The sequence below is a fragment of the Platalea leucorodia genome (assembly GCF_965183815.1).
Source record: "Platalea leucorodia genome assembly, chromosome: 3".
Lineage (NCBI taxonomy): Eukaryota > Metazoa > Chordata > Aves > Pelecaniformes > Threskiornithidae > Platalea > Platalea leucorodia.
The window spans coordinates 71,527,867-71,555,847 of NC_138825.1; the positions used below are offsets into that span (position 1 = coordinate 71,527,867).

Sequence of the window (27,981 nt, forward strand, 5' to 3'; positions counted from 1 at the left end):
AAAGGAAAAATTTTTAAAACATTTAAATATAAATTTCAGTAGAGGCTTCCTGTTCTGCAGGGACTTTTGGAATCTCAGTCATACCTAGGACCTCATATTTAACTTCATTTTTAACATATTCAGTCTTTTTTTTTTTTTTTTTTTTAATTGTTCAAAAGCCCTCTTTCCTTCCACCCACCTTTCCTTGCCTTTCCTTTAGAAGAAAGGAAGATGATACAATTCTAGGGGTTTTAATATGGGCCTGCGTATACCACAGATAATATAAGACCATGTTTTCTTATTGATTAAATGGCTTTTCATGAGCATGCGGGGCTTGCTGTACAAATGTTTTGTGCAAATAATAGAGAATTGGCACATTTATTGGCACTTCTATTATGACTAATTCAACTGCCTGCAGAAAGAGAATTTTTATTATTAAATAGTTATTCAGAGTTCCCTATTAAAAGGATACCAGAATTCTGGATGATTCTGGAATTTGTTATGCTTACTGTATTGTTTACAGTATTAAGGCTTGCAAGAAACCCGAGGCTATATTATCTGAATATGAGAGGTACACAGTTCATTTTAAATACCTTTTGAAACCAAGTTCCATGAGCTTTTCTGTGAGCACTGCTGACTGCAGACACCTGTGTTCTGTAATGGGAACCTTGCCTTGTGTAGTTGGTTTGCTCCTTGACCAGGTTCCATCAAGAATACCAAATACAGCAGCAGTTAGCTCAAATAATATCAGATGCTTAACAGATCTGAAAATTTAAAAAGTTAAATAGAAAGAGCATAGATCTACATTTCTCTGCTGCTATGTAGAAAAAAGCCTCAGGATTGTAGAGCTACAGAATGAAAAAGAATATTGGCTTGTTATTTTCAGATTTGTATAATAATATTTTGATGTTGTTAAGTCACATTTTTTTGGTCATATAAAACACCACGGAGAATATGTTTTTTCTTATAATCATTTTCTTATTTGCTGAATGGATGCAGAAAGTGATAAAAATGCATTGTATTTATTCCTGTTGGCCTACAAAACTAGTAAGAGAAAGGTTTAGGAAAGAGAGTTTAAATGGCTTATACTATATTGACATCAAAATCAATCAGCGTCTTGAAATTTGCCTCAAAGCAGTGTGTATTAGTCAAAATTTCATCTAGTGCACTCCAGTGAAATCCAAGTGAATGAATTAAATCCTACAGGAGCTGGGAGATGAACAAACAGGTGATAGGCAAGATACAGCTTTGTGTGTTTAGGAAATACAGATGATAAACACCCGTGCATTCTTTTCCAATGTGTTTTCATCTGCATTGTACACAGACCCTCTTATATATAATTGCATTTTAATAATGAGGTAGCTTCAGCATATACAATAATTTGTTCCCTTAATTGTGCTTGTATTATGTGTATTGTTAATTAAGACAATGTCTGATTTTAATGATTGCAACACAACGGAAGGAGCATTAATTATCTGGTTTTCTAAAAGTAGAAGATAGGAATCCTGATCATTCTTTTTCCTCAGGTCAACATGCTATTTAGATTTATCCCCTCCTTCTCTCTATTAAAAAGCATTATGAGGAGCAGAAGCTTTTTGAAAATGTTTGTATATAATTCTTAAAAATCTCATTCATTATAAATTGAAGCAAGACTTTTTATTTAAAACTGGTTTTAAACAAATTCAGTTTCCCCTTTAGGAAACATGGCATTCTTTTACTGGTTTCATGTTTTCTTTTCCATCTTCCTTGCAGAGCCGGAAACAAGGCTGTACCTCCTCTTGCTTTCCACATATCTTTGTTTTAAATATACTGTCATAGCCCATGAACGCTGTTGTCTAATGCCACTGATAAATCTTTTTGATCACTAACATTTGAATGACTGGCTGGTATGTCTAGTCTGGCAACATTTATTGTGCTGTTGGCTGGATGTGCTGAAGAAACCCTTCTCATGCCACATCTTGTGGCATTCAACATCCTTACGTCTTTGTGAACGGAAGAAAGCCATGTTCATAGAGTTCCTCCTCTCAAGAGGAGGGAGTAGTATGGTGAGAGAGGGGGCGAATTGAGCCTGACAGTATTCTTTTCTTCCTCTGAATCTACCAGGTTTGAATTCTTATGGTGGAAGCATGAAAGACTATGTCATCCTCCAGTTATTTCTTACCAAACCTTTTTTAATTAAGTAAGGAGAATTGATGGAATAATTAATTAGTGACCCATTTTCCATTATTTTAAGTGTGTTTTCTATTTAGTAAGTGATATACAGTTCTTTGGAAACGAACCTCTTCCTTCCAAGTGTGCATGCTGAATGTGTGTGAGAGAAAAGACTTCTGCAGTAGTGATCACTGGAGAGTGCATGTGTCCTGTAAATCTTTGTCCCCTGTTTAATAATCCAAAGGTAAAAAAGGACAGACTTGACGTTAGTAGTGATGGGGATTTGCAACAGGATTATGTTGGCATGTTTCCACATCATGTAGTTATACAGTTAATTCAGTTTTTTGTTAGTTAATATGTTAATAGAAATTTATTAGGTTTATTAATTTAAAATAATTTATAATTAATAAAATAGGAACAACAGATTCTGTGATAGGATTATGTCACTTATTTGTTGATGGCTTTTTTTTTTTCTTTACTTCACTGAGGGAAATTAAAACGCTTCACTTCCTGCAATTTAAAATCTGCTTCACTTCTGAGTCCTCTAGGCTGGCAGATGATGCTCATGAAAAGCATTTTTGTTTAGCTAGGGAAACTCTTACCATTAGCAATCATATTACACGTGATTTGTAAGTACATTGAGTAGCTAAAGTGCTGTAGGTGCTCTTTTGAAAATCTTTTCATGTGGAAAACATCGTAAGGAATACATCAGTCCCTGAGTTTTCTTACTGGGAGAAGCATGACTGCCCTGAGGTAGTATCTTCCAGTGCCCCAGGCATCGGAGGTGTACCTCGGGGTATTGATAAATACTCTGTATCCAGAAGATCTCATATTTTTCAAAACCACTGTGAGCATCGCCTTCAGTGGGACAATTAAAAGCCTTGATTCTTTAGAAAGACCACATGCAGAGGCATGTTCTCTCTGCTCATTACTAATGCCCTTTGTTCAGTCTGCAAAGGCAGCGTGCGAAGCTTTGCGTGGCTGAGGCTTCCAAGTGCCCCTTGTGTTCTAACGCTGACTAGGTGGCTTTTTTTTTTGGTTGGTTGGTTTTTTGCTAGCCATTTGCCTTTGTCTACTGGTCTGACACACTTGATAGTAATTGCCACTTGCTGTTTGGATCAGTGTTCTCATTGGAGCTCAGGCTGTTACTCAAAGCATAATAAAGAATAAATCAAATTGCTAATGTAGGCTCTGATGTTAAATGTTTTGGGGCTGTTCCCCATGATGATGACACTGGAATTATTTAATGAAAATTTTGCTTTGGGTTTCTCTGTGGGTATATGTATTCATTTATCAGGAAGGAGGTCCTGCTACTGCAAAGAGGTTCCACTCCTCATTTTTTTCCACTTATGTTTTTAATATTGGTTCCTGGGATAGAAAGACAGACCTCACCTTGTCCCATAGCTGAGCTCTCTACAAATGTCATGCTGTATATTTTGCACTGGCCTGAATCAACCGTGCCTGTATCTATAGAAGGCAGTAACTGCAAGCCAAAAGACGACCAGTTTAGCCCACCATTTTGGGGTCACAGCACTGGAACACCTTATAGACAACATAGACGCAAGCATTTCAGGTTTAGTTAGCCATTGCATGCTGCCCCAACACATGTATTACTGAGATTGCAGTATAGGTTACTTTGGATGTGCCAGTTGCTTTTTTCCCTATGGTGGATGCACTTCTGCTTATAGCATGAAATTTTATCTTCTTTTGCTAGGACTATGTACTGGCTGGGACGGAGTTGATTTTCTCCATAGTAGCCCACATGGTGCTGTGTTTTGGATTTGTGACTAAAATAGTATGGATAACACACCCGTGTTTGGGCTGACACTGTGCAAGCACTGCTCAGCAGCAGCGCTTTCTTTTTTTTCCCCTCTCCCCAGCAAGTAGGCTAGGGCTGTGCAAGAGGCTGGGAATGAACAGAGCTGGGACAGCTGACCCGACTTGACCAGAGGGATGTTCCATACCATCTAACGCCACGCTCGGCAATAAAAACTGGGGGGTGGGGGGTTGGTCTTGCAGGTAGCCATTGCTCGGAGACTGGTTAGGCATTGGTCTGCTTGTGGGAGGTGGGGACTGAGTGAGCAACTGGGTGAGTGCTTAGTTGCTGGCTGGTGTCAACCCACCACAGACTATTGCAACTACTGTATCCAAGAACAGTATCTTGCATCTTTCACTGCCAGCGGAGCATTTGCACGCATCCCTGAAGTGAAGACAGAGCATCAGATTGGCTTTGGAAAGAACACGTTATGAAAGTAAGGAAGTGTATGGGGATATGGGGAGTCTATGGGAGTGTAATGGGAACTGCAGAAAACTAGAACTGGGTTTACCATAATAAAGGTGGTGTTTGAGAGAGGTATGATTTGAAGTTGGGGAAAAAAAAAAACAACTGAGAAAATGGGAGTACAGGGAACATCGTATTATTTTTTTGTTCTTAAAAGGAGCTCACAGAAAGAATATTGAGAAATATGATAATAAGCTATCCTCGTAAAGGGTGTTTTTAGCAACTCAGAGAAATTCATAGGTGGTTTAATTATATTATTTTCAGGTGAAAAAATTTAGAGAAGCAACATAAAAATTAACAAGGTTTTTTTTAGCAGCTAGAATTATTTACTAGCTATTTTATATCCCATGAAGGACCTTCTGTTCTGCCGTAATTAAAGAAGTCATTATGATTCCACCTACCAAAACCAAGGAGAGAGTCAGTTTACATAGGTACACAAGTACTAGTTAGCATGCCTTCTTTCAGACTAGAGATTTCTACAGTGAAGTATTAGTTGTAAAATTATAGTTGAAGGGGGAGAATCCAGGGAGCACCCTCCAAGAAAGACAAGGATGATGTAGGACAGGAAATGCAGAATTCAGAAACAAAATTACTTATTACTACCATATTTTCACAACTATTATATGTATTTTGATTTTTCTGAATTTCTTTAAAATTACTGTTCTATAAAAGACTGCCTTCAGATAACCTTTTATTTTATCTGTATTGCAGTTTGTTTCAGGGAATATGGTATATCTTATTAGCAGTTTTCACAGAATTATAGAATCAGGATTGAAAGGAAGATTGAAGATTGCGTAGTCCAACTGCTCTGCTCAATGTGGGTTTGACTAGAGAGCATTACTCAGGGCTGTGTCCAGTCTGGCTTAGAATGCTGGCGATCCTGCAACATGTCTGGGCAACCTGTTCCACTGTTTCACCACTGTCACAGTATGTTAAAATGGAATTTCCTGTGTTTCAATTCATGCCCATTGCCTCTCGTCCTTTCACTGGGTACCACTGAGAAGAGGCTGGCTCCATCTTCTTCAAACCCATGTGTCAGGTATTTCTACACATTGACAAGATCTCGCCTGAGCCTTCTCTTCTCCAGGCTGAGCAGTTCCAGCTCTCTCAGCTTCTCTCCCTATGTCAGATGGCCCAGGCCCTTAATCATCTTTGTGGCCTTTTGCTGGACCTGTTCCAGTGCATCCGTGTCATTCTTGTGCTGAGGAGCCCAGAACTGGACCCAGCATTCCAGGTATGACCTCACCAGTGCTGATAGAGGGGAGGGGTCACCTCCCTCACATGACCTTCTGGCAGCGCTCTTCCTTGCACTGCCCAGGATGCTGTTGGCCTTCAAGGGCATGTTGCTGTCTCATGTTCAACCGATCGTCCACCAGGACCCCCAAGTCCTTGTCTGCAAAGTTGCTTTCTAACTGGTCATTCCCCAGCCTGTACTATTGCTTGGGGTTATTCCTTCTCAGGTACAAGATCTTGCATTAAAGCATATCTTTCAATTTTCAGCAACATTTAGGTTGGGAATTCTATCTTCTCCTTTAAAAACAAAAATTTTAAATATGTCTGAAAAAGATATGCTTTGATTTTATTGTATTATATCTGTCAAGGTTTTATACCTTTTCATAAGCATGCACTCCTTATAGATAGGATATTGAGCTGAGTGTTCTGATCCGATTCTTACATTCCAAACGCAATTAAAAACAAACAAAAAAGAAAAACTCCACAGCCATATGCAAGCATGCTCACAAATATACACACTATAAAATGTAATTTTTTTAATTTCAAACTTTAGTCTAGACATTTATGACTTTGGAAGGTAAAGCAATGGAATATTACCTTTAACCAAATATCTGTACTTCAGTGATGGCATTTTTAAATGGATTTTTCCATGTAGATGAAAATTTCATTTGAATGCCCCAGCAGAGGCTGCTCGTGTTAGATCTCATATATTTTGTCATTTATCCTACCACTATCCCTTCTACCTAATTTTATTTGCTTATGGTTTATTTTATTTTTTTGCTCTGCCTTATGTACCACAGGAGATGTTATAAGCATTCTCAGCCATTAGTCTTCTCCCAAGTGGTTTGTAACTGCTGGAAACAGGTTCTTTTGCCATTTAAAGTCATCGTACTTAACAGAAGAAATGGTCCATCTTCATAATGGTTTCAGTGCTCTTTTTGTGGATTTTTCTTTTATGTAATAATAAAAAAAATTATAGTTGAACTGTCATTTCTTCTGTGATTTAGAAAAGTGCTGAGAACAAATCAGTGTCAGGAAATAGTTAACGTAAAATAAATAAAACTTGAACTGAAACTGAACAGATCAAGTTATATTAAAAAAACAACAGGGGAAAAAGAAAAAGATGTATTATCATCTTGACTATTTAATCCTTGGCCACAACTATGTGAATTTGCAGGTGTTAAATTATCCAGAGAATGGCATGCGAATTTTTGCTATTGTCAGTAGAAGCATATTGGGAATTACATGGAAGAAAATAAGCATTGACTAACAGGCTACAAATTTCAAACAATATTTATTCCCTAGTTCATATCAAGTCTTATGTGAATGCAAAATATAATGCTGATCAGACTTAATTTGTTGGTTTTGTTACATGTTAAATCTTTTACTGCTTTTGAACTGTGTTAAATTTGGTTGTACAGAAGTGCTTAAAAGCATGTTTTCTAAAGGAAAGATGCATTTTTATCTCCCTCCCTTCACCCCCCTTTGGACAACCCGATTCTGAGTTGCCTTAGCAGCCTATTATTGTATAATTTCTTCACATTTCAGATGGAATGTCTTATTAAGTCTATGTCACTTTTGTTCTTTTGTGATACAAACTCAAAAGCAGACTGAGCTGACCAGTGAATATTTTCTGTGATTGTTCAGTGCACATGAAAAATCTGTTGGGAACCATTCCCCGTTTGCTCAAGGCTGTGCCACTTGAGTGGCTAAAAAGGATATAAAAGAGTGTTCCTGACCCAGTTCTGTCTGGGTATTTTTCAGACACTTCAAGTTTCTTGGCGGTTTTTTTTTTTTTCTTTTTTTCCATTTTGAGATCTCACAAACACGTTCGCCTTTGTCTTACTCTGCATTACTGGATTCCTGACTGATGTGCTATCATTTCAATGTGTCCTTCTGCAGGTTGTTAAATGTGCTATGCTGTGAGCTCGATACCCTTTTACTCTTGGAGACTCAGTATAAGGTGTCACAAGTTTTGCTAACTGCTCAGGAGGAAAATGTCACAGAAACTTCAGAAGGACCAGGGTAAGAAGTGACTGATGTAAATGTTATTTTAACTATCAAACTTTTCTCCTGAGAATGAATACCTTAGTGGCTTTAAACATACAAATGCTCTCACTCAAGTTGGCTTCTAATGTGCATGTTTGTCATCAATCTTAAATTACAAAAAGATAGAACAGTCTTGTTCTTTCTCCCATGTCCACCTCAAAAGTGTAAGAAATAGAAAAGCAAATATTTTTCTCATCTTAAGTTATTTCTTAAATAGAGTGCAAAATTTGTGGATGTAAATATGTCTTTTTATTTTTATTTTATATTATTCTTTTATGTATATAATATAAAATTAAGGTATTGTTTTCATGTTTATAAATTAAAGGCATGATCAGTACTTTGGTATTTTGGGATTTGTGGTTTTTTTACTTCTTTATAATTCCGACAACTCTCCAACTTGTGTGACTTTCCATTGATGACTTCTAAATAAAATTCTACAATGCATCCTTTCAAAAGGGAGAGTGTGTTTTTGGGACAGAAGTGGACAGTCATTTAGTCACAGACATTTTGTCCTTTCTCTCAGCATGCTGAATTTTGAGAACTTCCCTCTTACCGTTTGCTATATGGGACCAGTACGGTGTTTGAATCAAACAGTATGGGTGAAATCTCAGCAGATATAGATGAGTGTTATATACCGTTTGAGGATGAAACCTACTATTTCTTTACTAAAGGAAAAAGTTGTAAGAAATTTGATGTATAAAAACTGATTTTTATTCCTTTTAAAAAATTTTGTACCTTGGGCTTCAGACAGCAGGTTGGCTGTGTGTTAAGTTATGAATAACTCTGCTTACTTGCGACAGCAGAGATTTGCTGGTAGACCAAATAAGGAGCAAATTTTGATGGTCCATTAACTGTCTCTGCCCTAATTACTGAGCATGTGGGCATAACAAAGCTTGCGAAGTTTTCTACTCTTTTGTGTCCAGTAATTGCTCAGACGTTTCCAATCGGCAGTAGGTAGGGAAGTACAAAGTTAGGATAATGTTTGCAGACATCTCAAAATACTTCATGTTTCTGTTTATTTCTTTATGCCTATGTGTTTTCCAGGTTGTGTTTTAACTTTGGTATGTCTCTCAAGGTATCCTTGCTTATTAAAGTTTTCTGAATTAAAGTCGGTAAATCAAAGTGGTTCTAATTTTTGGAGTTTGGTTTTTTTTTCCCCCCAGAGATTTTATAATTGATGGTCTATCAGTGGAGAGAAACCATGTTCTTGTAAGGATAAATCTGATTGGAGGACCACAGGAAAGGATTTTGCCTTTGAGAGTACTAGATAAGGTTAGAATCTAAAGTTTAACAGTTTCTCTTTCTGTAACTCCTGCCTTCATTAAGTGAACATTTTTGCTGATAATTCAGCATGTGAAAAATTATTTAACATTAAGAAATACCAGTCCACTTTTAGCTTTATAAAGGGCTAAAATTTTTAAGAAACAATACACTGAAATAATATATTGTTCCCGCTATCTGGGGATTGGCATGTGCCTAGGATATATCATGTTTCGAGGAAATGTTTATATTGCTCCATTTTAATGTTACGTTTCCTACTATAAAAGTGAGTGCAGTTTGTCTACTTTTTACTTATGTATTTCTGTGTTTTCTTTATTAGCTTTCCATTTGTTATACCTTCCTTTTATTTGATATTTTTTCCGTGCTTGGGTTTTTATCTGCAGTATCTAATACCTGGAGCTTTCATCGATGTTCTAACAATACAGTGTTTGTTAAGCAGCTCCTTTAAATGTTATGCTTCTCACTGGCTGTCAACACAGCAAAGACAACTAGATCAATGTATAAAATTGGAAATACAGTTTTGTGGGTTTTTTTAAATTATTTTAAAATAATTAAAAACTGCAATTTCCTTTTTAGTTGAAAAAAAGAACTGTGAAATCAAAACTGTCGGTCGTATATACTGGAAAAAATTCTGGCTCAAATGCTTTTTGGATTTTGTATCCTTTAACTTTATTTTTTTAGTTATGGAGTATCTCATTGCAAATTGTATTATCAAGAGTAATTTTTGTGCATACGCAATGATTCTGGGAACTTTACCTGTGTGTTAGTTGGGCAAATGCTATTAATTCTTCTTCTAAATTAATTTCTTTCTGTTCCTGTTTCTAGGGCAGTGATCCATATCCTTGGCCAATGTTTTCATCGTTCCCTTTGCCAAAGTGCTATCTTGCAGAAATTCCTAGGAAAGCTGAATTCAGACAAGGTACATACAAAGCATGCAAGCAGTGTAGATGTCAAACATCTCTGTCGATTTTTAAATTTTTTTCCTTCTTCCCTGCCCTCCACCCCCCCATTCCCCAGATTATAATCTCATAAGTACTTAAGGATTTTTTATTGTTGGCTGCATTTGTAGCTAAATAAGTTCGTTTGGTTTTGCTTGTCTGGCTTTGTGCAACTGTCAATCTGCAAAGCTCTGTTTAGTAATCTAATTCTTATGCAAACTTCAAGATTAACCTTTTGGCTCGTCTCAGGTGGGTGACTCATGAGATGTATTTATATCATCTCTCTAGTAACTGAAGCAAGACAGTATGGTTAAGCTACAAATTTTTTGTACACTATTTTTGTGATTCAGATCCCTGTGTTTACAAAGCTTGGTGGTGTGTGAAATAGACAGCGTTTAGGATAGTTGGTTTCCACACTGAACATCAATTTGGAATGTGGGCAGACTGAAGAAGCCTTTGAAGAACTATCTAGGCAAAGCAGTTGAATTCATACAGAGAAACCATTTTAAGGTTTTAATTTGCATAGACAATGCAAAGGAATCTGGTGAATGGTTTAGAGTAAATAAATCATTCTTTGTATTTGTTCATGTCTACTGTATCCTTGAGATGTAGTTATTAGAAATTATTTGTGAATTTCCTTAGCAGATACAGATTTTCAAAAGTGATAGAAATTCTGCATTAACTGTAGAATACAAAATAGCCTGTTTATAAGTATCTAGAAAAAAAAACAACAAAAGAAAAGGTGATTCCCTTCTCTGACAAGAGGAAAGGCCATGTAGTCATAAAAGAAGGGAGTTTTCTGTTTCTTAACTTTGGTAATACTGTTCCAGGCTTCCCAAGGCAATTTTCATATGACAGCCATCAAACCACTGTAAAGTGGGTGCTCAGTTGTTTTACATATGTCTTCAAGGAGGCAGGTAGTATCGCTCTTGGATTGGAAAAGCATATTTTATTGTATCCCACAGAACCTCTCTGTTCTCTTGTTCAGAGCAATTCTGTTGCTCATCATTAACAAGTGGGATAATGGAATGGAGATATTAGTTGTCACTTTTGTGGATGACAACCAGGTGGGAAAGCTAGGGTAAAACTTTTTGACTGACAGTAAATCTGCTGAAGTTAAGTTTCAAAGGTTTGCAGATGTGTTTGATGAAGTATTGAAATATTTTTATTTGAAATGGCACTTTTTATATTAAACATAACTGAAGTAAAAGACTATATAACTGAAAAATGAACAAAACATTTAGTTTCATAGTCAAACAAAATATTTTGTGTTTGCTGTTTGAAAAAAAGGAAAACAAAGCATTGGAAGTGTTCAATTTCAGTTCTGATTTAAAAAAAAAAAAAAAATTCTTCCACCAAACTGTGAATATCTGATTTGCCAGCCTGAAGCTTTCAGGATGCGTTATTTTGAAAGAAAGTATCAGAATAAATAGAACAAACATGAAAAGAATGAAATTCATAAATTCCTATTTCCAGTTCTTGGAAAAAAAAGAAATCAAGAGCATGAGTAGAAGATGGGGAATATCTGAACTGTTTTCTTCAGCACTACAGTATGGCAGTGATAGGAGTGCTCTTTCACAAGAGAGGTTAAAAATGTGATTGTGAGAAAGATCTGTGAGTTACATTTATACAAGACAGAAGATGATCTTTGTCAGTTGAAGGTGGTGAGTCTGTGGGTGGAGTACCTCTAGCGCGGGCACTGCAGTCTAAGGAAAATAGTTACGTTTGAGGGGTTCTGGAGCACAGCTACGGATCATGACTTTGCAATGTGATATGCGAGTATAGATTGAAATAATTGGAACTGGCTGATGCTGAAAAGACAGAGGTCATGCAAGTCTCTTAGTATGTTAAAAGCAGTTATAAGGAGGGCAGATTGATTGTTCTATGTCCCTGTGCAGAAAAAGGAATAGTTGGCTTACTTGGCAATAAAGATTTGTTACAAATTAATAAAAAAAAAATCTAGTGGGATACATCTGGAAGTCATGAAATCATCACTGGAGGTTTTAAGAACATCATCTTTGATGTTGTGAATATTCAGAATTCACATTGTGTGTTACACAACTTGCCTGGCGGTTTTAAAAACAGTTTAGACAAATAGTTGTTAGATTTTAATTCTGCTTCAGTGCAAGGAGATGGACAGACTTCACACAGACTTCTGAATGGCAAGAGTTCTGCAGCCGTGCAGGCCCTGGTACCTTGTATGAGTGGGAATGTGTGACTGCTTTGTTACCCCTGTCAGCAGGGATCGAAGGCCAGCACAGTGTTTCTGCGATTCCCTGAAGCTGTCTGCATTCAGATTTCACGCTGCGGTGTTTCATTGTGTAACCTGTGCAGTATCATTTCTGTCCTCTTTTTGGGGTGTTTCTATTAAGTAAATAATTAATACTACTAGATTCTTAGCACTGTTAGAGAATGTAGAGTTTCTTTGGCTGAAAAGGCTTAACTGTAGGTTTGATTCTGTCTGTCCTGACTTCTTATTTACCTCCTCTCTTATTACCCAGGTGACACGGACACCTGAAGAGAAGTTTACCTTTTCTTTCTCCTTTGACAACTGGTTGTGTGTCCATCACGTAATTGTGATGTCAGCTGTAAAAACAGAACCTGAGTTGATTTTTTTTTTTTTTTAAATATATCTATAGAACAGATATTGGAGATGGCTGGGGGGAGGAAAAAAAGGGTTACAGATGTGCACTCATATATGATACTGCTGTCTCTGAACATGTTTCTCTTCTGACCCTCCCTTTAGATGGAGTTGAAGGACAGGTGCAATAACAGAACCTTTGTTTCCCAGGGGTGCCTCTGTCAACTAATGGAAGTTGCCTTCCTGAGTGCAAGCTGAAATTACTGAATATTTTGGAACTAGTGTGGCTGTTGCTCGCTGAAAAGATGATGTACTACTGAGATCAGGGAACAGGAAGCTTCATTTCCACAGCCCTAGACCTCATGTATCCTGTGAATGTACCTAGTGTAATGGAAACCATAGATAAAACTTAAAGTAACATATGAGGGCTGGTCACTGAAAAGAACTTATTCACGCTGAGTTTTCTATGAAGAAAACCCAAGAAACAGGTTTTTTTTTTTTTTTCTTCCCTCTCTAAATTCTTTTGAAGGACGGGGTAAGCGTGCAGCAGTGGCACCTTTTCGGTTGTTCAGTTTGGGGGGGAAAGCGGGGAGGACTAATTAGCTGTAAGAAAAAGCAGAGCAGCGCTTACTCTGCAGTGTGTCTGGAACATGTGTTTCCCAGCACCAAGGCCTGAAGGCTGCATCTTAGAGAACGTTTTTTTAACACTCGTGCTATTGTTCTATGCTGATGTAGTGCTCACAAAGACTGGCAACTGGATATTTTGCCTCAGTGGATGAAAAATGAAGCTACCATAATTTATTCTGGTAAAATTAGTAACTAAATTGGAATAGTGGAGTAATTCCTCCATTTCATGATGACGCTTTGAATGGGTAGACTCACCCAAAAAGTATATTTGTATTTAAGGAAAATCTGTAGTGCATCACTCTCTACAAATATCTGCCCTGATTTTGCAGATGTTAGGTGTTTGCCTGTATGGTATATGTGGCTGTAGGAAAGGATATATGGAAAAATAAACTCGCTGGGTTGTGTATTAGTATGCATTAATTATTTCAGCCAGTATTTAGAGTTGGAAAACTATTGGATAGCAGTATATTAATGGTTCACTTCTGTCAAAGATAATTTATAGTGAAGCTTCAAATGATTTATGTGGATCATTATTTACATGTGGAAATTAATTATGCCATTTCCACCTGTTTACACTGCAGCAAGATACCCTGTTACTTTTCTTTTGTCTTAATTGTTCAATTATTATTTCAGTAAGATAATTCGAGGAAGAACTATTAAGTGGTTTTCAAAGAGTGATATAGTCCTTTGTTATTCAGGATACAACTGTTAAAAATAGTGATTTTTTTTTTTTACTTGTATTATTAACTATGCTGTAGGTTATTAAAAGTTAAACTTTTTAGAACTGTATTAAACTGTAATATTCACTCTTCTATTTGCACAGAAGACCTATTTTCCTTTTCTTCTCCTAGCTCTGCAGTTGTGACAGTTGGTGATGCGTGTGACTGAAGAATAGTGTCCATAATTGTCCTGCAATGATGCATTCACTGCTTAGCATTTCCATATACATAGGCACCCCATCATTCATTAATGTTACTCTCTTCCTGACTCATAAAGTCCAGAATTGCTGCTAAAAATCTTCTGCGATAATGTTCTTAAAGTCTTTTGATGTTTTATTTCAGCCACTGTTCTCTGAGTTCTTTGCTTTATACTCTAACTTGAATGGAAACATGCTGCCATGTTTCTGTTTTGTGGTTTGTTGTTTTTTTTTTTTTTTTCTTAAATCAGATTTCTTTTCAGCCTTGTTATTTTGATACTTGCCTGAAACTAGCAGTCTCTCTTTTTAATTTTTTTTTTAAACTTTCTCTGTCAAAGAACCACCTATATTAGCTTTCCTGTTATCCCTTATAATTTCACATAAATGTCTTCATCACCTGCACTTCTTTGACTTGTCCTCCTTTTTATTTTTGGCTCAGTGTTCATGTATGAGCCTGTTGTCTTCCACGCTTTAAGAAGTCCACTCAATTAATGAAAGAGAAATAAATGGACAGGTCTATCAGAAATGTACATGGGCTTTCCTAAAATTTATATCCTTATATGGATTTATTTTCACGTACTAGTCAAATATAATATAGTCAGGTTATTCATTACCTCTAAAATTCGATTTTGAATAAGATACACATGCTTGTGGCATTTCTGACGTTTTCTAAAACATTTACTAATTTTCCTAGGTTTTACCTGCTTTAGACACAAAAGCTAGCTGAAGAATTACGTGAAGAATTATAAAGCAGCATCTTTTAGGGAATGAGATCAGTTTAAACTTGCAAAGTTATGGTGTGGTGGTTCAGATTTCACACATGCAGGTAGCTGTAGATTATTTATAGTGCAGTTCCATAGCTTCATAAAGTAGTAAACGTGGTTATTTTTTTTGACAAGGCTACACGAACCAACCACTGGTAGCACAAAGGAAGGGATGGGATGGCAAAATATAACCACATATGAGGAAGAAGGCAGGATTGCAGCAGATTAAATTGACATAAGGTTCTTTTCAATCACACTGTTAGGGTATGATTTCTTGTTATGGTTGAGCATATTTAAAAGCTCACTATCATCAGAAGAGGAAGGTCTTATTTCCTTCCTCACTTTTTCTTTTCTTTCTGTTGCTCTTTCGCCCCCCCGCCCCCCCCTCTGTTCCCTCACCTTCTGCCCTTCACCTCCTTCAGTAGTTCTGGTATTTCTTCCAGAAAAAAAAAAAAAAAAAAAAATTCAAGTCATTAATCTAGGATAACTAGTGAACCCATTTAGTGATGCACTAGAAAGGAGAAGAAAGAAGAGCAGGACTTCTCTCTTTCAGCATTGGCATGTGTTTAGAACACGTCTAGCGATAGTGTGAAAGCCCACCCTCAGTAACAAGCAATATGCATAGCCCAGGACTGTGTGGTAGTTGGAGTTCCAGCTACGTGGTAACACTGTTGGGGGGTAAGTTATAGTTGCCTACTAACTTGTGAAAGTGAGCTGGCATTTATTTGGTATCAAGAGTCTTTTTGGAAGCAATTTTCTTTCCAAAAAAACCCCAAGGTTCACTTTTTTGTACTGTGAGGACCTGCTGGAGGAAGAGATAGTCCATGTTTAACGACAAGCTGTTAAGAGAAATGAATGGTTTAGCTGGAAGAAAATAAGATACTGTGAGTTGCCACAATATGATACTAGTTACAGTATGTAATGGATATATTAAATACATGGTTATGCTATAGTGTCTTGGTTGCATGGAACTTAAGCTTGTTCCTCTGTCATTTGAGTTTGAACATCCCTGTGAGCTCTCTGAGGATCCCAAGTCTTGTGTCCTCCTTGACTGCGGAAAAAAAAATCCATTGGTTATATAAAAATGAGTTCTTGTTTTCAGTAGCTTGCTTGCCTGTCTCTATTCTGATGACAGAAATGGAAATTAAATGTTGACTTTGCAGTTGTCATAAGTAGGTGGCTCATATTTTACTGAAAGTATTTACTCTTGGATTTTGTCTCTTCTCTAGACGTTTTGCAGACTTGCATACACATATCTGTGTTAGTTATATTTGGTACATATTTGAAGTTCTTAAGTTCTTTTTTTGTTAAAGACTACCTCCCCAGAGGAACCTTAAGGCAAATATAGTGGTCCATGGTCTTTAGCAAAATTTCAGAAAAGACTGTAATATCATAATCTTTATTTCCTTATCCTATTGTTGGAGCATAAATTAACATTATAAAAGATTATGTGTTTACACAGTAGAATTTTGGATGCATTGACGCTGCTAGATACTAGCATGTGTGCATTTCAGCAATCACAGAATAAAGATTTAATTTTGTAAAACCTGCAGGATAGGAAGAATATTAGAGAGACAAACTGTGCAGGGAAAAATAGGGGTCAAATCAAGAAGCCTGAAGGAGGCAGCAGAGATGGATGAGCCATGGTCTTGAAGCTCTACTTTCTTGAAATTATTGGGGGATTTTTTTTAGTAGTTTTATTTCCTTCAGAGGAATCAAAATTTCACCCTGGTTTCTGGTAAATTGAGTGATTAAATCTCAGCCTGTAGTCTCTGATCCTCATCTACCAAACTGAATTACTACAATCCTTCAGGAAGTAAAATAACTATTTAACTTGTAGAGCAGTGTTGCTTCGCAGTTCTAAGATTTTCTTCAACCCTCACCTGTTACAGAAATAGCAGAAAAGGGCAGAAAAAGAACTAGAAATCCTACTGATAATACTATAAGAGTAAATCCTTCTTCACATTAAATTTTCATACTCACGTAAGCTGTTCTAAGCATCGGTGCATGTTATTTGGAAAGATACTAACTGAGGATTTAGTTATTTGAGGATGACAAAGGAATTTCATGTTAATTAATTTGGAATAATTATTAGTTATAATAATTAAGTTACTATAATCAGCTTTTTTTTTTTTAAATACTGTGTGTCATATAATAAATTCCGGTGACAGGGATACAATTTACTGATTATAAATCATTAAGGTCTTTAGACCAGCTTAAAATAAATTATATGCAATATCGTAATTCTGTTGAAAATATTCTAATCATCTTAAAAGAATAAGATAATTTGAAAATAGTATTTTGTTTGTAGAAACAATTATGTTTTTAGAATATTTCAGTATGTTTTCCAATAAGAAGTAGAAGTAACAGGAAGTATTCTAAATAGCTGTAGAGTGGCTCAAATAGTTGTTGAATCTTTAATCAGAAGTCTCTTTTCATGACAGAATTAATTTCTATAGTGTTTTTTTTCTGAAATGTAGAAACAGAACAAAGGAGAGTTTGCAAGGTATGAAGAACCTTCATCACCTTAGCGAATAGGTAGTAGTAGTAGTAGTAGTAGTAGTATAGCCTACAATCCATTCATAATGATGGGAACTGCTTGGTCCCATACCAAAGGGATTGCACACAGCTGGAGTGAGTACATGTGCATTTACCTTATTACAGATACCACCATTATTTTTCTCCTGAAGTTGACCAGAAAATATTTCATAGCAGCATCAAGTGTAAGCACTACTTAGCTACAACTAAAACATCAGTGTGTTGTCAACATTATTCTCATATTAAATCCAAAACACAGCACTACATCAGCTACTAAGAAGAAAATTAACTCTATCTATCTCAGCTGAAACTAGGACACTTGGCATTTGAACTTGAAATTTGTTCTGGCTTCAGAAAAATAGAATTTGAACAGTCAACCCTTCCCAATATGTTAGCAGTTTTTAACAAATCTTGCATATGGAAAGAAATTATTTCCTTTTTGATTTGCCAAAGCATAGGTATGCATTCTCTTAATTGCTGCCTTGCATGTATTATTCATTGTGCTGTGTCATCTTGCATCATGGTAGCTTGCTCATATTCATTGTTCAGTGTGAATTCCAAGGTAGACATTTTGGTTGCAGAAGATGTTTGATTTAAAGAAAAAATTCTTAAGGCTTTAAGTACAGACATCATATTGTTGAAAGCTGACTTAACATTTTCATGTATGGTTCTGTATTCGTGGCTATGGTTCTTCTGTTTTCAAACCTCTGTGAGACTCATCTAGTTGTGAAATTTACTGCCTCAGCCTGTAATATTTTATTCTAGAAAATTGGTAAAGTATGTGTAATTTCCTCTAACTTAGTAGAAAATAGAGGAAAAAAAATCACTTTAGCCAAGAAAGGAGAGAACATACTTAATGTCCTTTTGTCATTGCATCAATGGCGATTTTAATTTTGAAGGCAAGTCTCCCTATTGTAAAAAGAGAACGTGTCTTTAATAACAAGGTAAAAGTAACAGTAAGGAGTAATCTTTGAAATTCTTTCTTTGCATTTAAAAGGAATCTTTCATAAAGATCTTTTTGTAAACTCTTCCACAAATTTGTTTTATAAGCAAGCTGAACATATAATGAAAAACGTTATCTGATACATTTGCGCCTCATATATAACAATTGTACCAAAAGACTGTGTTTTAATAGTGCTCAGGTAAAAAGTCAAGCATTCAGAAGTTAGAAAATGCCCGAATTACATTGTTGCAGCCTCTGACAGCACCAACAAAGAGCCTGTGGCCCTGGGCTGAAGCATGTTGGATGCACCTAGATTCTTCAGAAAACTCAATTTAAAATTCTAAGTTTCTCTAAATATTAATGGAAAACTTGCAAGGTGACATTTCAGCGACCGCTAAAGTATACTTTTAGTGTAACCTTTTGCCCCAATTTTAAGTTCTTGTGCTAAAGTTGGGAAATGCTGGAGATTATCAGCAAAGTTATTATAAGAATTCTCATAGCATGGGCAGCCCAATGCATTTTTTCAAAATGTACTCGATAGGTATGCCTAGCAACCTGAAGGCATACACATATATATGCCATAATATCTGTCCGTAGTAGAAGCATCTGAAGGAAACCTGCTTACAGAAAGAAGCAGAAGTTTTCTATGGCGCACTGTTATATTGCTGTCTTATCATGCTTCATTTCATGTTCTACAAAATAGTGCTGCCACCTCACGGTTTTATTATTAAACCAATGATATTTGCTGGAGGATCTTTGCCTATCTTTTCTATTTTAGATTCTCAGAGCGATGAAATTACATGGAAATACCAAACTACTTTCTTTAAAATGTCTTTCCAGTTCTTATCATTTCAGGACAGGGGAGTAGTAACTTTAGGGGAGTTACAAAACGTGCCTCAGTAATGTCTTAAATGTTCAAAACCCAGCAGTAAGTAGAATGAATATTTCTGTTCTGTATAAAGCAGAATGTCATCAGCTTTAGGACTGCTTCTCCAGTTTAGTTGTCATAGGATAAGGGATATTTATTTAGTCTTTTCTTCCTAAGGTATGAGGTCTGCCAAAAATACCAGGCCATGAGAGGGTTCTCAGCTGCATCTGACTTTCCTGTTGTTCATTGGAATGGTTTCTAGTTTCTGAATGCATCTACTTGTCTCTGTGGTATTTGGTAACTAATAGCTTCTTATTACTTACATAGTAAGTTTAAAAGAAAGAGGGGAAAAAAAAAAAGAAAAAAAATGAGACAAGATTATTATTACAGAATAACACTCATTTTTAATTTCTTCTAGATAAAGATCTTGACAAGCTCTTATCACTCTTAAAAAGTCCAGAGAAGCAAACTGGGTGGACAGAAGTTTGTAGAAAACAGTTCTGCAAAGTCATGAAAGCCAGACCAGATACCATCAGTGGAACAAGTGAGTATGACTTACTGAGTTAAACAAAGCAAGCAAATAGAAGGCCACTAGTAAGCAACCGTTCTTTAAAGTTTCATTGAGGATTACATTATCTATACGAGTAGTCAATAATTTTGTGTTGATCATGAAAAGTATTTCAGTGGGATTTTCCTAAGAAAACAAGGCTTATGACTTATATCCTATTTTTCTCTCTTTATGGCCATCATCCCTCTGTGTTGGCTGTTTTCAGTGAAGTTTGACACAGAAAGAGGACTCAAATATAAGTCTCTGTTTCAGATCTCTAAAGGGTCCATGATTGAGGTGCTGAGAAAATGGAAAAGAGCCCGAGAGAAAACAGACATTTCCCAGAGATCAGCGAATGACTTTAAGGCGGGTTAGGAAATTATATTAATGGCAAATTTCAGTAAAAATTTTCAGAATTAAGCCATACTGAACATCAAAGAACCCACTTTTTCAGGTTTTTCTTCATTTTCATATGTGTTTTCTAGTGAAGCGTGTGCTCATGCAGGAGCATTGATAGATCAGTTAAAACAACAAAACAGCCAAAACGGAAACAGTGATCACCCATATGACATAAATCATCAGAAATCAGATGTAATAATTCACTTGTTGTATCAGATAAACTTGTGTAGCAATAAAGAAGCTAGTTGTTTTCAGAAATTGCTGGCTTTCATTTCTCTAAGAATTCTGATTACGGTCAGATGGTCAGTACATAGTCTAACTTTTTGTTTACAGATGCCAAAGGTTTCCCTTCAAATTCTTTAGGTAAGCAATTAATACCACGGACAGTGAAGACACATGAAATATCTTCTATATGGGATCAAAGTAACCCAGCATGTGTGTTTTACATAAGAGACCTGAATTTTAGGATAAATTGTATGGCAATATAAAAGTTATAGGGCAGTTTCAGAAGCCTTAAGGAAGTAATTCATACAGGAACTGATTTAATATTAAAATAGTTAATAAGAAATTTGTCATTTGTATAATGTGGTTAAAGTCAGTAATTATTGAACGTTTCTAAGTTCTCAGAGCTTTCTGTTCTTATTGCTTGTTTGAAACAAGCTTGAGTCTGTAGTCTTAGGTGATTATAAATCAGTCAGAGCTTTCACCTTCCATTTGGAAGAATGTGTGTGTAGGCAGAATACATATGTATTTGTATATAATGCATACATGCACTTATAATGTACATTATATTGTACATGTCCACAAATGCATGTATTCAGACAGCTTTGTGAAATAGGTGAACAAATAGAGATTCATAACCATTCAGAAACAACTGAATGTATTTTATAGGAACTTCTGCTAGTATAAGAAAAATAAACTGAAGAGTAGCAATTAAAAAACCCCTAGATTTTTCTAGCAAAATGGTATGTCTACTTTTCCTGCATGACTCTGATCTAGTAGTTCAGTGAGGGGTTTTTTTGATGTTATACATTGTGAAGCACGAATGATTTAGTCTTTGTAAAATCAATTTTATTTCAATGCAGCATATTTTCTACACTGTTCTCTTCTTGGATTATATGAAATTTTTGTTGAAAATTGCTAGTCTGTCTTCCTGCATCTAAAAGGAATTATTTGTTGAAAAAATATATTTTTACAAAAAACAGAACATACATTTAAAGTAGGTGGCTTACAAAGAAAAAGAACAGTCTTTCCTTTTGTGCTTTGTAGTTATCCATACACAGCCCCAAAATCCCTGTAGGTTGTTTTCTGTAACTTTGTTGGAGGTACCAGAAGCTAGAATGAGGAATTACAGAGAGTCATTAAGATTTGTTAACCCAAAGCAAAAAATTATGCTTGCTTTTGAATAACTGTTTCCAGCTGAGATGGAACTGGGAGTAAAAGTCAGCAAGAAAGTATCCGTGGAATTGTTGTTAAGCCTCACAGGCATTTCTGCAACTGCTTTCACAAACCACACGAAAAAATGAAGTATGAAAATAGAAACAGAATAGCATAATGAAACACTAAATAAATAAATAAAAACACCCTACAAAAGAATAGTAATATTATAAACTAAGTGTAAGTACTGGTAATTTAAGGCAGATGCAAAGCTGTTCAAATGATGCATATCTGCTTGGAGATATTTCAGAAGCAGCAAAATATCTGCTAGCTGTGTGGTTTGAGACAACATCATGTTCACTGAAACTATTTTATGAGAGACAGCTGTGCTGCTATGTAACTTTTGCAGCATGTGAAGCTCTCCCAGATTTCAGAGGGCTGAGAGGCTTCACTCCAGATCCCAAGAAATCAAAACTTTGTCTTTAGTTACAGATGGAGCAAACTCCAAGGATTACAGAGCAAAGATGCATACTGTACTGTACAAAGATGCTTCCTGTACGGAGCCCTTTCTAAGGAAGACTAAGATTAACAGGAGTTGAACCAGAACATAATCAGCAAGGATGACAATGGATTCAATGACTGTATAGTGTAGCGTGTATTGATTTTTAAAGTATTTTGTGATCTGGTGTCAGGATTACCAGATGCTGAATCTATACAGCCTGCTTGAACTCCATCAGAAAATTCTTGAGCAAACTGTATAGTGTCAATATCTCTAATTCACTCTTCCCGTGTTGATTACCATCACATTGACTTGGTCAATGTTTTTGTGCTAAATGCTATGGTATCGCATTACTTTTGGGAATGTCCATCTTCATCCCTAGATTGGCATTTTCTCTACTAAAGCATCACCTCTGCATCACAGTCCCCAAATCCTAATTGTTCTCCTCAAGCTTTATGTCCATATATGGATATGGATAGGGATAGTAAACTCAGCTAAAGTGACTTGTTCCATGGAGTCATTCAGAGCTTCCATGGTATATCTGCCTCAGGAACCTGGACTTAGATTACCAATATTCTTTAGGGCCTATTAATTTACCTCCGAAATGTTATCTCTTAAACAAACAAACAAATACATAAATGTGGGAGGCATGTTTCTTTTTTAAGGTAATTTTCATCTTCAGGCAGTTATTTTTTTAGTCTCAGCAACTATTGATGACTTAAAAGATATGAAAAACAGCAGCTCTTGAAATTGCATATGAGATCTTACTGGAAAACACAGGATTTTTCTTCATTTTTTACAAGCGGAATGGTTGATGAAAGCAGAGTGGTGATGATCAACAGAATGTTCTGCAATCCATTAATCCTTCTGAGCTCTGTATCATCTGGGGTAGCTCTGTCAAAACATGCTAACGAAAAATACTATGATCCTTTGAGGCAATGTCATTGTTTGTGGTGTTTGGGTGCTACAGCCTTTAGTGATTGCTGCGAGAAGTTGAAAGTAACTGCAGAACTTTCCCTGTGGGATGAAGAACCAAAAAGATGGATATTTTCAGTAGGTATGACTGTTGTATGTGGTTGTGGGTTTTTTTATTGAGGATAACAAAAAGCTAAACTTTAGCAGTTTACCAAAATAGCCTAATGAGGCATTGTAAATGTAGCTTATATCAAGATATACTTTACAGCTACTAGAATCTCAACCACAAGGGTATCTCAGTTGTCACCACTCTACCTGTATATAGAAGTAAAGATAATAAGGACTTCAGTTTTTGTTGAAAAGGATCTTCTGGATTCAAAGACAATGAAATACTACATTTTTAGAGCCATTACTAGCATGTTGTTCCTTCTTTTAAGGGGAAAATTATTTAAATTTCAGTCTTCATTGGGTCCAGCTAAAGAAGATTTGACTAACTTTAGTCTTGCACAGTAGTCTTCCATAGGCTCTCTTGTTAAGTGTATGGGAGAGGATTCTCTAGGCTGTGATTTCAAAAAGGCAAATCGGGGTAACTGCGTTAGATTTCCATTCTGAATTGATCCTCAGAGGAGCCTGTTCTTCTCTGCAAGAAAAACATAGATTCTCTAAGCTCAATTTGATCTTTTTAAATATGGACCAAATCTTAGATCTAGATTCTGCATGTGGTCTGCTCTCATTTTTTAGTATGACCAATTTAAAAATATTGCATTCACAAAAGAAGTTTTTAGGATAATACAGAAAAGATGTTTACCTTTTTATGTCCTTACTTGATTCCTCAAAGAAGAGGCTTGTTTCAGAATTAGAGTGGAACAGTAGGTCCTTATGTTACGCAGGAAGAACAATTGCAGATCAAAACTTCTTTCATCTGTCCCCCAACCAGTTTGGAGCAACTTCCAAAGGAATATCCTGTAAGCAGTGTGAGGGTATGAGAACGTGCATGCATGTGTGTGAAGATTATGACATTTGATTAGGATTTGAAAGGCATTAATAAAGAAGATACTTGTATATTGGTATAAGATACGCAACCTTCATCTCTAATGGAAGCACTGTCAGCATTTTTATTATATTGTTTTCTTCCTTTCAAAGAAAATGCAGGTTGTTCCTTTGCCATTTCAATGTACAATAATTGAAAGTCTCTCCCATTATCTTAGGAATTCAAGAAAGTCCTCCTTATCGTTGCCATTAAGAAGGGAATTGCCAACTGGATTTTTCATAGAGTTATTAAACTGAAGTATGGTTGATGGAGTTGAAAATTTCTGACACTGCTGTTACAAAGAAGTCAGCTGTCCAGGGTTTTCACTCTTGAATTTTTAGCCTCTAACACAAGCCAAGCAGGACTACTGTTAACTCTTGAGAAAGTTCTTTCTATTTTAAACTCTTCTGAAGCATCTGTGAGTTGGTATAGAATATGATCCAGTAACACTAGTTACATTAGAGGATCTAAAAAAATCTGATGCTTTTCACAGTTTTTGACCTTTTTGGCTTAAACTTTTCCGAGTAGGAATTAGATAACCTCTCATGGTGGTTACCTATTAAAACAGTTTTAATCACATGAATTTTTTTAATCAGTGTTCTTATGCAGTTTAGAAGCCATTTTGATTACCTTCCTTTTGTACATTAGTTCTTCAACAACAAAAAACCCACCATCCTGCAGGAATTCAGCTGTTTTACGAGCATACTCAACTATGTTGCAATCATTTAGGGAATTTTAAAACCCTTTCATTTATTTCGTATATGATTACACACTTCTAAATTAAAATTCTCTTTATTTTGGATGTGTGGATTAAATTTGAATGAGGTAATTGCCAGTCTCTTAAAAACTTCAATGTTAATACAGCCAAGTTTCCATAATTTATGAAAATTAACGTTTTCATTGAGTTGGTAGGCCACAATACTAATCTCTATCTCTGCACATAACCTCTGCATGAGAATGTGGGCTTTTATAACCGTAGCAGCTGTACTATACAAGGAACTTTCCTAAATTTCTTTTGTCTGCTTTTCCAGTTAAATGAAAAATCACTGAGCCAGTTTCCACCTTTATAAAGATTTCAGGGAGTGTCCACATGGCAGCTAGATGATTTAGTATTAGAAGACAAAAATTAAAATAACTACTTGTCATTTCACGTGGACGTTCTTTTGGAAGAGACGGTGTCCTGTGAAAACCCTCTATTTGTTTATTAACCAAATTTGTTTTGATAAACTCTTGTGAGTGTCTTCCTCTCTCAAACTTGGTTAAAAGCTTTTCAAAGATCCTGATAGGCACTTAGATAAATACTTTCAAATGGTGGAAATCAATTTAGTGCTTGAGTTTCAAAACATTGCTTAGCAGTTGAGCTGTCACTTCTCCCATTAACTCAAGCACTGAACTGAAATATTTGACTGCTAGGTCAAGCGTGTGGATGCCTTCCAACAAAGAGGGAAGAAACGTACAACGTTCTGACTTGGTTTTAAATTTTCTGAATTATGTGGTATTTTAGTCTTCTTAACATAGTTCCTTTTTGTTACTATCGTATGGCATATTTGAGTAATCACAATACTAATAGTCATACAGTAAACATCTGGCTAGTTAGAAATTTTAAGTTTAATTTCTGCTTTTTGCTATCTACAGTTCCAGGTATAGACACCTTTTCTCATTTTACACAAATATTTATTATATTGTTTGTGGACCAAATTCCACTAAGCACATTAGTGAAGATTAGTGAGATTGTTTATTCTGTTTATTCTCACAAAACTAATAAACTGTTACTCTTCTATAAAATAAATTGCTTTTTGCTAGCCCCATGTGGTTTATTAACCATGATTAAAAATAGCTATATTATGTTTAATTAGCAGTTTCTTCTCTCCATAAAAATGCATAAGAATATAAATTACACATGTAATTCTTTTGCTTTGATTTAGTAGTCCTTTGCAATGGAAAATGAATTTTGTTACTGTTGGAGTTGGCTACTCTAACTGTAAATCCATGTTTAGCTGTTGTAGTGAAACTTCTTTTCCTCTTTGCCCTACACATCAACATAGTATTACCAAAACTCAACCTTTTAAAAACTTCTTCTGGACTCATTCAATGTAAATGAATTTCTGTAAATGTTTTAGACAACTAATCAAGAAAAAAAAAATCATGATTTAATGTCAGTATGTTAGCTTAAAATGGTTGGAAGAGTTAATTGTCTTTATGATATCTTTTTCTTCATTATTTTTCTCGTATAACAAGCATCAGACTGTGGGTGCAGGTTTTGTCTTCCTCCTCACGCACGAAAGAGCTTGCACTGCAGTCTCCTGTGTTAGTTTTCCTGTCAGCAAGGCTAGTTCAAGAGTTTTTCTAGCTTTCTCAATTGCCACCTCCACCACAGATTGTTATGCCTTACTTGTGCTGCTACAACTGTTTGTACAGCTATCTGCTAAAATGGTGTAATGGAATTATTCCGTCTAAAACCAGCAAAACCACCTGTGGGGGCATGGAGTTACGTGCACAAATGGGGGACCAGGGGTTGAAGCTTCAGTGCTATTAAATTGAGGTGCTGCCAAGGGGATGGTAACATGCGGTCTTAAAACAGGAAACCCCATGGGTAGCAGCACTCGTTACTCTCTAAATATACTTCCTTGCTTTGCATTATTGTGAAAAGAAGGTTATATCGCGATTCTTTAAATCCTGTTTATCATGACAACAGCAGCTGTTTTAGGATAGGATTTATTATAAAAAGTGTTCATTGTTACTGTCTTTCTTACATTCTTAATATGGCTTATCTCCACGCAGCATGCATAAAGGCTTCCTTGTATCCTTTGTTTAAACCCGTAAAGTGGCAGTGTGCTCAGTTGCAGTAGCCTCAAACTTGCAGAACTGAGGAATCAGGAACAGTTTTTGTTAATGGTTTGTCATTGAAAATTCTCGCTAACATCCTGTTAAGGTGGGAGATATGATTTCCTACATAGTGACCAGATGTCACCATCTGACTTATCTACGCAGTATCTGCAAACTCAAAGTTCCATGGCAAGAACTGAATAAGAACATTATGGTCATCATAAAATACAGAATTTCCCAAAGGAAATAAATACTCCTAATCATAAAATACAGAATTTCCCAAAGGAAATTCTCCTATTGCTTAGTTTTAAGTGAGTAATTTTTATCTGGTGATGGCATAGGTGGTTTTATATACATATTTTTTTTTAACAGCCCTTAAAACTTCATTAACTTTTGTTAGCATCATTTCGGGGTGGTGTGGGTTTTTTGTTGTGTGGGGGGGTTGGTTTTTTTTTCTTTCCTGTCTACATACACAGACAAATGTGGTAAGATATTGTAGTTTAATTATAGTTAATTTTCATTTCATACTGAAACCGTGTAACAAATTCTGAAGTAATCCTTGGAGGATATAAAGATAATATGGGATTCTCTTTCCGTTTCCACTGAATATATTCTCAGTAAAGCTATTAAAATTTAATTTAAGTTAGGAATGGTGTTAGGAATGCAAAAGCGCAATGCATGCTTTGAATTGTTCCCCCATAAAAACATGAATAAACATGCAGGAATTCAAATAGCTTTAGTTTCTCACATATCGTCATTTTGTTAGGTAATGTAGTTCCACATTTTGTTCATTGCCTCTAATGTTTTAATGGCTTATTACTTCTTGCAGTTTTGGCAGAATTAATTGAAAAGTTCGTGTCACATCTTTCTGAAAGCCGATTGGATTGTTACTTCAGCACAGGAAACTATAAAGGTCAGTTTCCTTATAATTTATTGCCATGCAGACTCTTCATATTTAAATTACTTTCCTTTTAAATCTGTAGCATTTTGGGGGTTGTTTAAAATGTTCTTTAACAGCTCAGAAATTCATTACTTAAGTGGTGGGAAATACCTCACTTTGGAGCAAAAGAGGATGTGCTTGAGTAAACAGTACAGATAATTATTGGCAATGGGCTTTCACATTTCTCTGTGTGTAATGGAAAGATGGAAATGCACAACAGGTGAGGGTATGAATCAAAGTATTTGTTGACACCTATTATAGAATGATTTGCAAAGCTGGTGGCATAAACATTTAAGATG

At 35.9% G+C, this 27,981-nt stretch overlaps 1 protein-coding gene across 1 annotated transcript in view; it reads left to right on the top strand.

The window, feature by feature from the left end:
* The window catches only part of TBC1D32 (TBC1 domain family member 32), a gene marked incomplete at its 5' end in the record, with an annotated part of 82,170 nt that overhangs the window by 35,700 nt on the left and 18,489 nt on the right, over positions 1–27,981 (top strand). The window contains 5 exons of the mRNA XM_082305566.1: positions 7,547–7,669; positions 8,857–8,965; positions 9,800–9,893; positions 19,568–19,693; positions 27,572–27,655. Of these exons, the coding sequence (XP_082161692.1) occupies positions 7,547–7,669; positions 8,857–8,965; positions 9,800–9,893; positions 19,568–19,693; positions 27,572–27,655 (536 nt within the window). The remainder of the gene's footprint in view (positions 1–7,546; positions 7,670–8,856; positions 8,966–9,799; positions 9,894–19,567; positions 19,694–27,571; positions 27,656–27,981) is intronic.